Source organism: Pristis pectinata, chromosome 7 (assembly GCF_009764475.1).
Source record: "Pristis pectinata isolate sPriPec2 chromosome 7, sPriPec2.1.pri, whole genome shotgun sequence".
In the NCBI taxonomy this organism is placed as follows: Eukaryota; Metazoa; Chordata; class Chondrichthyes; order Rhinopristiformes; family Pristidae; genus Pristis; species Pristis pectinata.
Genome location: NC_067411.1, coordinates 27,476,460 through 27,490,387, shown reverse-complemented (window position 1 = coordinate 27,490,387; position 13,928 = coordinate 27,476,460). Strand labels below are relative to the sequence as shown.

Genomic DNA, 13,928 nt, shown 5'->3' with positions numbered 1-13,928 from the left:
AATAGAGAAAATACAACAAAAGCAAATAAGCAGACACAGAGCATTCTATCACAACCCTTATTTGTACCTTGTAAGTGATGGAAATGCATGTGCCATTCCATTTTAATGGCTTGTTTTTGAGCAAAGGTCCCATTTTGAAGTGCAAATCATAAGCATCATTAAGAGCAATAAATAAACACCATTATTTTATTAATGATATTTAAACATCATTGGACTTTGTAACATTGATCATTACCGTGGTTTATCTCTTCAAACTGAAGCAGAGTATTCTGTCCCAACGTGATTTCCCATAACCTTCAATCCCCATACAACAAAGATAATTTGGTGCCCACAGTCATAACTTTACCCATTAAAGCCACTTATTCAAATAAAATTTGTTGCACTTACAAATATTAAAGACAGGTTATATCTACAATATCTACAATATTATAGATAGGTGATAGACAGGAGTTATAGGCAGGTGGTCACACCGGGGCCACGGGAGTCAGGCAAGTGGGTCACAGTCAGGAGGGGGAAGGGGAAGAGTCAGGTACTAAACAGTACCCCTGTGGCTGTACCCCTTGACAATAAGTACTCCTGCTTGAGTACTGTTGGGGGAGACAGCCTACCTGGGGGAAGCAACAGTGGCAGTGTCTCTGACACAGAGTCTGGCCCTCTGGCTCAGAAGGGTAGGGAAGGAGAGAGGAGGGCAGTAGTGATAGGGGACTCTATAGTTAGGTGGGTGGACAGGCGATTCTGTGGACGCAGGAGAGAAACTTGGAAGGTAGTTTGCCTCCCAGGTGCCAGGGTCCGGGATGTTTCAGATTGTGTCCAAGATATCCTGCAGAGGGAGGGAGAACAGCCAGAAGTTGTGGTACATATTGGTACCAACGACATAGGTAGGAAAAGGGATGAGGTCCTGAAAAATGACTATAGGGAGTTAGGAAGGAAGTTCAGAAGCAGGACCTCAAAGGTAGTAATTTCAGGATGCCAAGTGACAGTGGGTAAAGGAATAGAATGAGGAGGAGGTTAAATGCGAGGCTGAGGGATTGGAGTGAGGAGCAGGGATTCAGATTTCTGGATCACTGGGGCCTCTTTTGGGGCAGGTATGACCTGTTCAAAGAGGACGGGTTGCAATTGAATCACAGGGGGACCAAAATCCTGGCGGGGAGGTTCGCTAAGGCTACTGGGGGGAGTTTAAACTAGATTTGTTGGGGGTTGGGGAAGAGGTGTTTGGCTCTCAAATTGAGAAAGCTAATAGTAGGTACGAGAGGAAGGACAGGCAGGTGATAGAGAAGGGACGTGCTCAGACCGGTTTGAGATGTGTCTATTTTAATGCAAGGAGTATAATGAACAAGGCGATGAGTTTAGAGCTTGTATAAATACTTGGAGCTACAATGTGGTGGCCATTACAGAGACTTGGATGGCCCAGGGACTGGAATGGTTGCTTCAAGTGCCGGGTTTTAGATGTTTCAGAAAGGACAGGGAGGGAGGCAAAAGAGGTGGGGGAGTGGCACTGTTGATCAGAGATAGTGTCACAGCTGCAGAAAAGGTGGACATCATGGAGGGACAGTCTACGGAGTCTCTGTGGGTGGAGGTTAGGAACAGGAAAGGGTCAATAACCTTACTGGGTGTTTTTTATAGGCCGCCCAATAGTAACAGGGATATTGAGGAGCAGATAGGGAAGCAGATCCTAGAAAGGTGTGATGATAACAGAGTTGTTGTGATGGGAGATTTTAATTTCCCAAACATTGATTGGCATCTCCAGACAGCAAGGGGTTTGGATGGGGTGGAATTTGTTAAGTGTGTTCAGGAAGGATTCTTGACACAATATGTAGACAGGCCTACAAGAGGAGAGGCTGTGCTTGATTTGGTATTGGGAAATGAACCTGGTCAAGTGTCAGACCTCTCAGTGGGTGAGCATTTTGGTGATAGCGATCATAATTCTATCTCCTTTACGATGCACTGGAGAGAGATAGGAACAGACAGACTAGAAAGGTGTTTACTTGGAGTAAAGGGAATTATGAGGCTCTCAGGCAGGAAATTGGAAGATTAAATTGGGAACAGATGTTCTCAGGGAAAAGTACAGAAGAAATGTGGCAAATGTTCAGGGGATATTTGTGTGGAGTTCTGCATAGGCATGTTCCAATGAAACAGGGGAGTCACGAGAGGATACAGGAACCGTGGTGTACAAAGGCTATAATAAATCTAGTCAAAAGGAAAAGAAAAGCTTAGGAAAGGTACAGAGAGCTAGGTAATATTAGAGATCTGGAAGAGTATAAGGCTAATAGGAAGGAGCTTAAGAAGGAGATTAGGAGAGCCAGGAGGGGACATGAGAAGGCCTTGGCGGGCAGGATTAAGGAAAACCCCAAGGCATTCTATAAGTATGTGAAGAGCAAGAGGATAAGATGTGAAAGAATAGTGCCTATCAAGTGCAGCAGTGGGAAAGTGTGTATGGATCCGGAAGAAATAGCGGAGGTATTTAATGAACACTTTACATCAGTATTCACTACGGAAAAAGATCTGGGGGATTGTAGTGTGGACTTGCAGCAGGCTGAAAAGCTTAAGCATGTAGAGATTAGGAAAGAGGAGGTGCTGGAACTTTTGGAAAACATCAAGTTGATTTAGTCACCGGGGCCGGATGGGATGTACCCCAGGCTGCTGTGGGAGGCGAGGGAGGAGATTGCAGAGCCTCTGACAATGATCTTTGCATCATCAATGGAGACGGGAGAGGTTCCAGAAGACTGGAGGGTTGTGCGTGTTGTTCCCTTATTCAAGAAAGGGAGTAGAGATAGCCCAGGAAATTATAGACCGGTGAGTCTTACCTCAGTGGTTGGTAAGCTGATAGAGAAGATCCTGAGAGGCAGGAATTATGAACATTTGGAGAGGTATAATATGATTAGGAATAGTCAACATGGCTTTGTCAAGGGTAGGTCCTGCCTTACGAGCCCGACTGAATTTTTTGAGGATGTGATTAAACACATCGATGAAGGGAGAACAGTAGATGTAGTGTATATGGATTTCTGCAAGGCGTTTGATAAGGTACCCCATGCAAGGCTTTTTGAGAAAGTAAGGGGGCATGGGATCCAAGGGGACATTGCAATGTGGATCCAGAACTGGCTGGCCCACAAAAGACAAAGAGTGGATGTTGAAGGGTTGTATTCTGCATGGAGGTCAGTGAGCAGTGGTGTACCTCAGGGATCTGTTCTGGGACCCTTACTCTTTGTGATTTTTATAAACGACCTGGATGAGGAAGTGGAGGGATGGGTTAGTAAGTTTGCGGATGACACAAAGGTTGGAGGTGTTGTGGATAGTATAGAGGGCTGTCAGAGGTTACAGCGGGACATAGGTAGGATACAAAGTTGGTCTGAGAAGTGGCAGATGCAGTTCAACCCAGATAAGTGTGAAGTGGTTCATTTTGGTAGGTCAAACATGATGGCAGAATATAGTATTAATGGTAGGACTCTTGGCAGTGTGGAGGATCAGAGGGATCTTGGGGTCCGTGTCCATAGGACACTCAAAGCGGCTGCGCAGGTTGACTCTGTGGTTAAGAAGGCATATGGTATATTGTCCTTCATCAATTGTGGAATTGAATTTAGGAGCCGGGAGGTATTGTTGCAGCTATATAGGTCCCTGGTCAGCCCCCACTTGGAGTACTGTGCTCAGTTCTGGTCGCCTCACTACAGGAAGGATGTGGAAGCCATAGAAAGGGTGCAGAGGAGATTTACAAGGATGCTGCCTGGAATGCGGAGCATGCCTTATGAAAGCAGGTGGAAGGAACTTGGCCTTTTCTCCTTGGAGCGAAGGAGGATGAGGGGAGACCTGATAGAGGTATATAAGATGATGAGAGGCATTGATCGGGTGGAGAGTCAGAGGCTTTTCCCCAGGGCTGAAATGGTGGCCACAAGAGGACATAGGTTTAAGGTGCTGGGGAGTAGGTATAGAGGTGTCAGGGGTCAGTTTTTTACTCAGAGAGTGGTGAGTGTGTGGAATGGGCTGCCGGCAACAGTGGTGGAGGCGGATAGGATAGGGTCTTTTAAGAGACTGTTGGATAGATACATGGAGATGAGAAAAATAGAGGGCTATGGGTAAGCCTAGTAATTTCTAGGGTAGGGACATGTTCGGCACAGCTTTGTGGGCCAAAGGGCCTGAATTGTGCTGTAGTTTTTCTTGTTTCTATGTTTCTATTATGCTGCCGTATCTGTCCCTCTGGCAAGACTGGATTTACTACATATTAGCTCTGTTCTTCATTTGAGTTTGCCACGTAATAGTTGTATGGGCTGGATTTCTAATTCACACATTATGTGCAATGTTTGCAAAGACTTGCATGCTTTAAATTTTTCTAATAAAGAGATAAAATCTTAGCTTAATGTTCTAGATAAGAGCACTTTCCATTCAACCTTTGTGTATATTCAATGGTGAGGTGGAAGGGATGTGGAAATTGGATGGGGAAGTAAAACTGAGGCACGGGATCATCCACAATCATATTGAATGGTGGAGACTCAAGGGGTCTATAGTCGACTCTTGTGTTATTATATCTTATGTGTTTTTTTTACCCCCACAGTTTGGCGTGCCAAAGCATACACACCTAAAGTTTCACCTTCAGTCTTTGGTATGTATCAAGTAATCGGACATCAATTAAGGTAGCCATGAATTAGATTATGCATTCCTGGTACAAAATTAATTGGCCAGCATTCACAGTGCTCATTATAACATAATGGCTCTTTTTGGAAGATGTATGCAGATAGTCATTGGTGAAAAATGGGGGGTGGCTTTCTGCGCTCTGTAAAAGTCTGTGAGGTAGACAAGGCAGAATAGCAAAAGATGGACGATTTATTCATATCAAGGTGATCAGTTCACCATTGAATCTTAAGGTTATCTTGAGATTGAATAACTGGCAGAATTTAAAAGGTTAGCAGCTCTGCTGTATCTACCCTTGGTTACCTCATTCTTTCCCATCTGGCTTGCCAGATTTTCTTGTCAAAGTGGTAATCTTATCACAAACACAAATAACAACGATAAGATCTTTAATGTAAAATTCCTCATTAGATTTCAGGAGGAGTCTGTCAGAAAAATATTAGTGTCTATTTACTACTGAGGAATAACTTTCAGTGCACAAGCACTGCTGCCAAAATGTGAATAGTCTTAGATGTTATCAAAGTTCTACTCTCCTGTTTGCATAAATCTCAAAATTATTTCCAGAGTCCGGTACTGTACAGACTATGAAGCTTAAAACTACTATGAAAAATACTTTGATAAATACTGCTTTCAAAGATTCATTACTTTCTGGAAATATATATATTTATGTGTGATAACACCGCAATAATCTACTACCTGTTTTTCGAAAAACTCAATGATTCTGCATTTGGTACACCAGGTGCTTTTCCGCACATCCTCTTTAACACACTAAGGCCTTGGTTCTCATGCTCCCTTTAGACTCACAGGGCCCTGTTCCTGTACTCCCTTTAAACTCACTAGGGTTATGTTCCCCATACACCCTTGAATTTCACCAGGTTCTGTTCCCTGTACTCCCTTTAAAATCACCGGAGTCCTGTTTCCTGCACTCTATTCATACTTACCGAGTTCTCTGGAAAATTTATTAAACTACTACATAACACCTTAAAACAAAAAGTGAATTGATTGTGTGCTGGAGTATTAATTGGAGTTACATCCAATAGTATGGAAATTCTGCCACTCCAACATCAGCAAAGCTCCAAGTATGCCCAATTAAATTTTTACCACAACACAGTTTTTAATGCAAATTGGTAGCAGCAAGTTCTGACTCAGTAGCTGCAATATACGAGTCAGAATGAGGTGGTGGTGCTTAAGTAGATGACAACATGCAATATTATTTGATCCTTATTTTCAGTAGGTTTGTTTTATGCTTTCCCTATGTTATTGGATAATGCTGCTATATCCCACTTAGGGAGTACAATAGAGGCTCAATTTTATGCATTACCAATTCCATAAGCAGGATTTTGGAAATATATACTTTGAAAACTATATCCATGTATTATGAAACATGAATTACTTTTAGATCAAAACATGCAGAAATAACTTGTTTGGCAATTCTTTCAGACTAACACCAGCAGCAATAAAGAATGAAAAATACAATTTTTGCCAAGATTAAGATTTGGTTTCAGATTCTCTGCTAAGTTATTTTTTCATACTTTCTTAAAACGATCTTTTGCAATGTGTTTATGCATATAATGGAATAGTTTATTATTATACCTGGTTTCTTAAGGTGTGCAAGGCCTTGTCCCTAGCATTGTGCTTCAGACACTGTTGAATCCAGCTGTGGATGGTCCATTCTCGTAAGTACCAGCAGTTTGGACTATGTCGAAACCTAAGATTTGAAGAGAAATAAAGACAAAGTTTAATACTTAAAAACTTTTGCTTCAGTAAACATAACTTGAGATGCTGAATACAAACCAATCTGGGCAGCAGCTGTATTGGAATCACACACTATCAATTGCAATAAAATCAAAGCCTGCAAGCAGATAGACATACTCTTTTACACTTGCTAACTTATTGCACTGTTTAAAAGAAAAATATTTGAAAACAAGAAAATACAGGGCTATGGAGAGTGATTGGGATTTGTTTTGAATTGCTTAGTGTAAATTGATGAATTGTAATGTATATTTCTTACCAGTTTACACCTTGTGACGTAAACCGATAAGAAATATACATTATAATTCATGACTTAAAAAATACTGCATAGAAGTTGGTAAGCACCTCTAAAGGCACATTAGCCTTCATCAAATGTTTAATTCAAGATCCAAAAGTAGTGCACAAGGCTCAATGCTACTGAACAGGTGTTACATATTCAAGACCTTTCCTCTTCATGCTCTCACTGTGGACAGTGTAAAGCATGTCTGGCATTTTGCTACAAGGGTCAAAGCCTGGGCGTAGGGTCAATCTATAGGTAGAGTGATCAGATGAGGGTTGGTTGCTGGGAAATGATGGGAGGTAGAATAAGTATTTGCGGAAAGATATTGTAGTGGAATTACACAACCCAGTTTCTAGGCATACCTGTGCAAAGCTGCTTGTTTTGTTCTATACAAATCACTTATAAAGTGCAACTACTACATCTTAATAAATTCTGGTACTGGGAACATTAAACTGTTAAACCATACTGGCACCTGGAATTTTTCCTGGGTTTTACTCAATCTCCCGCAATAACTTCAACTGAATGATGGCGGAAGCCCTGGAGAAATGGCATACAACAGCTAAAAGTTACTATTCACTGGGAGTTCCACCAATCGCCTGCCAAAATTATGGTAAGAAATTGTAGAAAGACTGCCTTGGCTTTCAACTTTTGGATACAAAATTTACACCCCAGCAAGTCAATAAACTTTTGTGGTAGTCATAGAGTAATATAGCACTGAAACAGGTCCTTTGGCTAAACTTGTCCATGCCAACCTAGGTGCCAATCTAAGCTACTTCTATTTGCCTGTGTTTGGCCCATATCCCTCTAAAACTTTCCTATCCATGTACTTATACAAATGTCTTTTAAATGTCATTATTGTACCCGCCTCAACTACTTTCTCTGGCAGCTCGTTCCATGTAGGCACCATCCTCTGCATGAAGAAGTTGTCCCTCAGGTCTCCTTTAAATCTCTCCCCTCTCACCTATGCCCTCTAGTTCTTGATTCCCCAACCCTAGGAAAAAGACTGTGTGCATTCACCTTATCTGTGCCTCTCATGATTTTATACACCTCTAAAGTCACCCCTCAATCCCCCATGTTCCAAGGAATAATGCCCTACCCTGCCCAACCTCTCCCTGTAATTCAAACCCTCAAGTCCTGGCAGCATCTGCGTAAATCTTCTTTGCACTCTTTCCAACTTAATGATGTCTTTCCTATAACAGGGTGACCAAAACTATACATGATACTCAAGGTGCGGCTTTACCAACATCTTGTACAACTGCAACACAACGTCACAACTCTTATGCTCAATACCTTGACTGATGAAGGCCAACGTGCCACACACCTTCTTCACCAACCTGTCCATCTGTGATGCCACTTTCAGGGAACTATGTGCTTGTACCCCTAGGTTCCTCTGTTCTTCAACACTCTCCAGAGCGCTACCATTCACTGGTTTCTCTTCCCAAAGTGCAACTCCTTGCACATATCTGGATTGAACACCATTTAACATTCTCGGCCCACTTACCGAGCGGATCAAGATCCCCCTGTAATTTTTGATAACCTTCTTCACAGTCTACGATACCACCTATTTTAGTATCATCCGCAAACTTACAAACCATGCCTTGTTCATTCTCATCCAAATGGTTTATATGAATAACAAACAGCACTGATCTCTGTGGCACACCACTAGTCACAGGCCTCCAGTCCCAGAAACAACTTTCCACCATGACGCTCTGCTTCCTATGATCAAGCCAATTATGAATCCAGTTAGCTAGCTCTCCCTGGATCCCTTGCGATCTAACCTTCCAGACTGGCTTCCCACACGGGCTTACTAAAGTCCATATACACAATGTCCACCACCTTGACCTCATCTATCCTTTTGGCTACCTCTTCGAAAAACCCTAAGGGATTTGCCAGACACAATTTCCCATGCACAAAGCCTTACTCACTATCCAAATACTAGTAGATCCTGCCAGTAACTTACCCACCACTGATGTCAGGCTCACCAGCCTGTGGTTCCCTGGCTTGTCTTTGCTGCCCCTCTTAAATAAAAGTACAACATTAGCCACCCTCCAGTCTTCTGGAACTTCACCTGTGGCTAAAGATGAAGCAAATAGCTCTGCAAGGCCCCTGTAATTTCTTCGCTAGCCTCCCACAAGGTCCCAAGATATACTTGGTCAGGCGCTGGGGCTTTATACATCTTAGCGTGCTTTACGGCTTCCATTGCCTCCTCAGTGGTAAATAATATGTGGTCCAAGACATTTCAATTAATTTGCCTCAGTTCCTTAGCATCCACTATTTTCTCTACAGTAAAACTGGTGAGAAATATTCATTAAAAATCTCATCCATCTCCTGTGGCTCCACACATAGACAGTCATGCTGATCTTTAAGGGTACCTATTCTCTCCCTAACCACCCCTTTACCCTTAATATACCTGTAAAATCTTTTGGGATTTTCCTTAACCTTGCCTTCCAGATCCAGCTTATGCCTTCTTGCTCCTGGACAGGTACTTGGATAGGAACAGTTTAAGGGATATGGGCTAAATGCGGGCAAATGGGACTGACTTACGTGTGAATCTTGGTTGGCATGGACCAGTTGCGTTGAAGGGCCTGTTTCCATGCTGTAAGACTATGACTCTATGACTGTCTCTATATCTCATTCTCTCTTTGCCTGCCTCTAGCTTTTTCTCTCTTGCTGCCTGCCCCTGTCTTCTACTCTCACTCTGCCTGCCACTGTTTCTCTCCGTAAAATGTGAATAGTAGATTTGTCACCTCCTAAATGTATGTTGTAATAGCAGTAACAGTGTAAAAGTAGGTTAATTTGAAACAGATATTAGCATTCATCTTCCTGTCAAATTACCTTAGTAGGCAAGATCTTTATTCTCAGCATTTAGTTCAGCCATGGCCACAAGAAGCAGTCGTCTATCTCCTTCTCAGGCACAGAAATTATATTTGCCACCAGAGCTATGTACTACTGCTGCTAGTTGCTCATGAAAACCCACTGAGTCACCACATGTTTGTTAGCTGGAGGATAGAAATATTTTATCAATCTCTTCAAATATAATAAGCATTTACAGGATCTTCCTTATTCAAATTTTGTGTCTAACAACCATATCATTTCTAACAACAGCACAATTGGACACCTAGGTGCTAATGTTTTGCACTACTCCTGAGTGGAGTCAGGCAAAATATTCTCAAATGTATAAACATGTATGTATTCACCTTTCTGTATTCATCTGCTGATGATAATTGTTGGTTATTAATAATTATCTCTTCCTTCATCAAGCTGTCCTGCATAGGTCTTCACAAGAGAGAAATATTAAATGGTCACCTTCAGATAACCCGGAAATCCGATGTCCAAATAATTAGCAGGGCCCTAACCGGACAAGCAATGTAAAGCTTACCAGTACTGTGTGCTGGAAAGCTGCCTGCAATTAGTTGGCAAGCAAGCCAGCCAGATACTGGGGACTCTGATCCAAACCACAACTAGATTCTTCAGAGTTAAGTTTATGGAGTAGAAAATGTACAGAATAAGTCAGGTAAATAAAGAAAGATTTTATTTTGATTTGTCTGTCATTTAGTTTGGAGATGATTAAGCATGCTAATGAGTCTCGGCATATGAGACACAACAGACTGGAATTAATTAAAATTAGTCATTGTAAGATGAATGGCAATGCTGTTGCTTGCCTGAAGTTCAGAAGTGGAGTTTGCAGCACCGGCATGCACTGGTCTTTCATCTCCAAAATCCATGTACAAATCCAGCCCATACCGGTGAGATGAAAGGCTCCTTCTCAATCTCCTGGTTCTGTGGGTCTTGCGTGAAAATTAGCCTGGGCAGATTCAGTACAAAACTGTCTTTAATTCAGCACTAATTGGCAATTACGCTTAAAGATCACAGGATAGCTAGAGTGATATAGAAATAAAATGTTTCAATGGACATTTTCCCCAGGTTGGGCCTGAGGCACATTAAGGATCAGAGTGCAAGGAGCTATGTTTAGCATCTGCTTGTGCTGAACTGGACACTGCAGTTTCATTAATATTCTTCAATGTATGGAGCAAAAACTGTTAAATTAATTGGTTCTTGCTAATGATAACAACATTTATATTTTTGAGAAGCCTGCAGTGGTATATATACCTAGTGTCAGCAAAGAACAAAGGATATATTTGATAGAGTGTTAAATCTGGCAACTGTCAACGTGGCTTGGTAGACGGAGTTGGAGGTGAAGAAGATTTTTAAACTAAATAATAGGAAATATAAGCATCTCTGTTATAGAAAATCCAGCATGTGATGGATACAAAAAGACTTCCAACTCAAACACCAATTGACAGCACACTAGGTTGCATTCTAACAGGCCTGACATTAAAAGCCCAAAGCAAATTTGTTCCAGCAGTCAGGTTCACGACTGGTTCATCTGTATGGATGCACACACTTTCCACCACATTAACTGGGTTACTTAAAAGGTCATGATTGTTTTGCTGCTGGCTTTTCAGTAAACTATGACTTTGGGCTGCTTGCAATTTCTAAATGAGATATAAACAAGAATTCAGTCACTTGTATTCAGTGTCTTCAGCATTTTGATCACAAGAGCTTAATACGACATGCCTCTAGTTTAAAAATAACATGTTAGTAAGGACATAATCTTTGTAGGATTAGGCATCCTTCTGTTATTAATCATTCGCTTCCATTTGACTGCATTGCACTCTATCATAATTCATTATTCATTGCTGTTCTTAGAAATACTCAAAACACAAATTTAATTTTGCTAATCCAAAACAAAAAAGTTAATTATCAAGACAAAAACTGTATATTTCTCTTCTTAAAACCAATAATGTAGTTGGAAATTTGTACTCAAACAGTTGATAAACTTAAGGTCACACTTGTGAAATATCAGGCTTGCTCCAAACTGCAAGATTCTGTAGCCCAACTTATACTTTTCCTGTTAGTCTCTGTACTTGCCTCAATGGTTTATACAAATAGCTGTCAGGAACCGCACTCTACTGCACTTGTCACCTGAATGCCCATAAAATGTATAGCTCCCTGCTTCAATCTCTTTGATCAGTTTTCCTATTCTTCCTGATCGTAACCAAAGTCACAAACAGCAAGTATGAATGTGACTGAGTGAATTATCTTTCCTTATTCTCCCTAACTTATTTACAGACTTTGACACAACACCAACGTTCTTCTCCTCCAAGACACCTCCATTGTTCAGTTCCATTGGACCATCCTTGCTTACTTCCAGTCATTCCAATTTGAAAATACTAAATGAACTCCCACAATGATTTTTCTTCCATCCATTACACTGTTTCCTCCACAGTTCAAGGATCTATTCATGGTGCCCACTTTTTCTTTTGGTGGTATAGTCCAAAGACATGGGGTCAACTTCCACATTTAAGCCTTTAACACCCAGCTCAACCATCAATCTTGGCCACCCTATTTCCACTATGTGCTTGAATCTGTCAAGGTTAACCTTCAGTTTTCTGCAGTTAAACATTGACAAAAACCTTAGCCATTAACGTCAGTGCCCTCCAATAAACTCACACCTCTCTTCAACAAAAAATTCAGGTTAAACCAGACTTCTGCACCCTACTTAAGCCTTTTGGAGCTGGGTTTACATATCTTCTCCATTATTAAAGACTGCCTATTCCAACCTCCATAATGCCTCCCCTGACTCAGCAACATCCTACATTCCTTGAATATTCCACACTTGACCACAAGACGTAGGAACAGAATCAGGCCATTTGGCCCATTGAGTCTGCTCTGCCATTCGATCATGGCTATTTTACTTTTCCCCCTCAACCCTATTCTCCAGCCTTTTCCCCTAACTTTTGACACCCTTACTAATCAAGAACCTATCAACCTCCGCTTTAAATATACCCAATGACTTGGCCTCCACAGCTGTCTGTGGCAATGAATTCCACAGGTTCACCACCCTCTGGCTAAAGAAATTCCTCCTCATCTCTGTTCTAAAGGGACAATCTTTTATTCTGAGGCTGTGCCCTCTGGTCCTAGACTCTCCCACGACTGGAAACATCCTCTCCACGCCCACTCTGTCCAGGCCTTGCAATATTCGGCAGGTTTCAATGAGATCTCCCCTCATCCTTCTGAACTCCAGCAAGTACAGACCCAGAGCCATCAAACTCTCCTCATACATTAATCCTCTGATCCCTGGGATCATTCTCGTAAACCCACTCTGGACTCTCTCCAGCACCAGCACATCCTTCCTTAGATATGGGGCCCAAAACTGCTCATAATACTCCAGATGTGGTCTGACCAACACCTCATAAAGCCTCAGCATTACATCCTTGCTATTATATTCTAGTGCTCTTGACCTGAATGCTAACATGCATTTACCTTCCTTACTACCGACTCAACCTGCAAGTTAACCTCTGGGGAATCCTGCACTAGGACTCCCAAGACATTTTACACCTCCAATTTCTGAATTCTCTCCCCATTTAGAAAATAGTCTATGCCTTTATTCCTTTTACCAAAGTGCATTACCATACACTTCCCTACGCTGTATTCCTCCTGCCACTTCTTTGCCCATTCTCCCAACCTAAGTCGTTCTGCAGACTCTCTGCTTCCTCAATACTATCTGCCCCTCCACCCATCTTTGTATTATCCGCAAACCCGGCCACACAGCCATCAATTCTGTCATCCAGATCATTAACATATAATGTGAAAGTAGCGACCCCAACACCAACCCCCGAGGAACACCACTAGTCACCGGTAGCCAACAAGAAAAGGCTCCCTTTATTCCCACCCTTTGCCTTCTGCCAGTCAGCCAATCTTCTATCCATGCTAATACCTCTCCTGCAATACCATGGGCTCCTATCTTGTTTAGCAGCCTCATGTGCAGCACCTTGTCAAAGGCCTTCTAAAAATCCAAGTAAACAACTTCCACTGACTCTCCTTTGTCTATCCTGCCTATTACTTCCTCAAAGAATTCCAGCAGATTCATCAAACAAAATCTCCCCTTAAGGAAACCATGATGACTTTGGCCTATTTTATCATGTGCTTCCAAGTACCCAGAAACCTCATCCATAATAATGGACTCTAAAATCTTACCAACCACTGAAGTCAAGCTAATTGGTCTATAATTTCCTATCTTTTGCCTCCTTCCCTTCTTAAAGAGTAGAGTGACATTTGTGATTTTCCAATCCTCTGGAGAAGGACGTTAGACAGGTACAAGGATAGGAAAGGTTTAGAGGATATGGGCCAAACACAGCTAAATAGGACCAGCTTAGATGAGAATCTTAGTTGGCATGGTCCAGTTGGGCTGAAGGGCCTGTTTTCGTGCTCTATG

The 13,928-nt window shown here is 41.9% G+C and overlaps 1 protein-coding gene across 1 annotated transcript in view; it reads right to left on the bottom strand.

Annotated features, from left to right (window-relative positions):
• The window catches only part of mrps27 (mitochondrial ribosomal protein S27), a 71,119-nt gene that overhangs the window by 26,616 nt on the left and 30,575 nt on the right, over positions 1-13,928 (bottom strand). Inside the window, exon 5 of the mRNA XM_052019188.1 lies at positions 6,211-6,325. Within this exon, the coding sequence (XP_051875148.1) occupies positions 6,211-6,325 (115 nt within the window). The remainder of the gene's footprint in view (positions 1-6,210; positions 6,326-13,928) is intronic.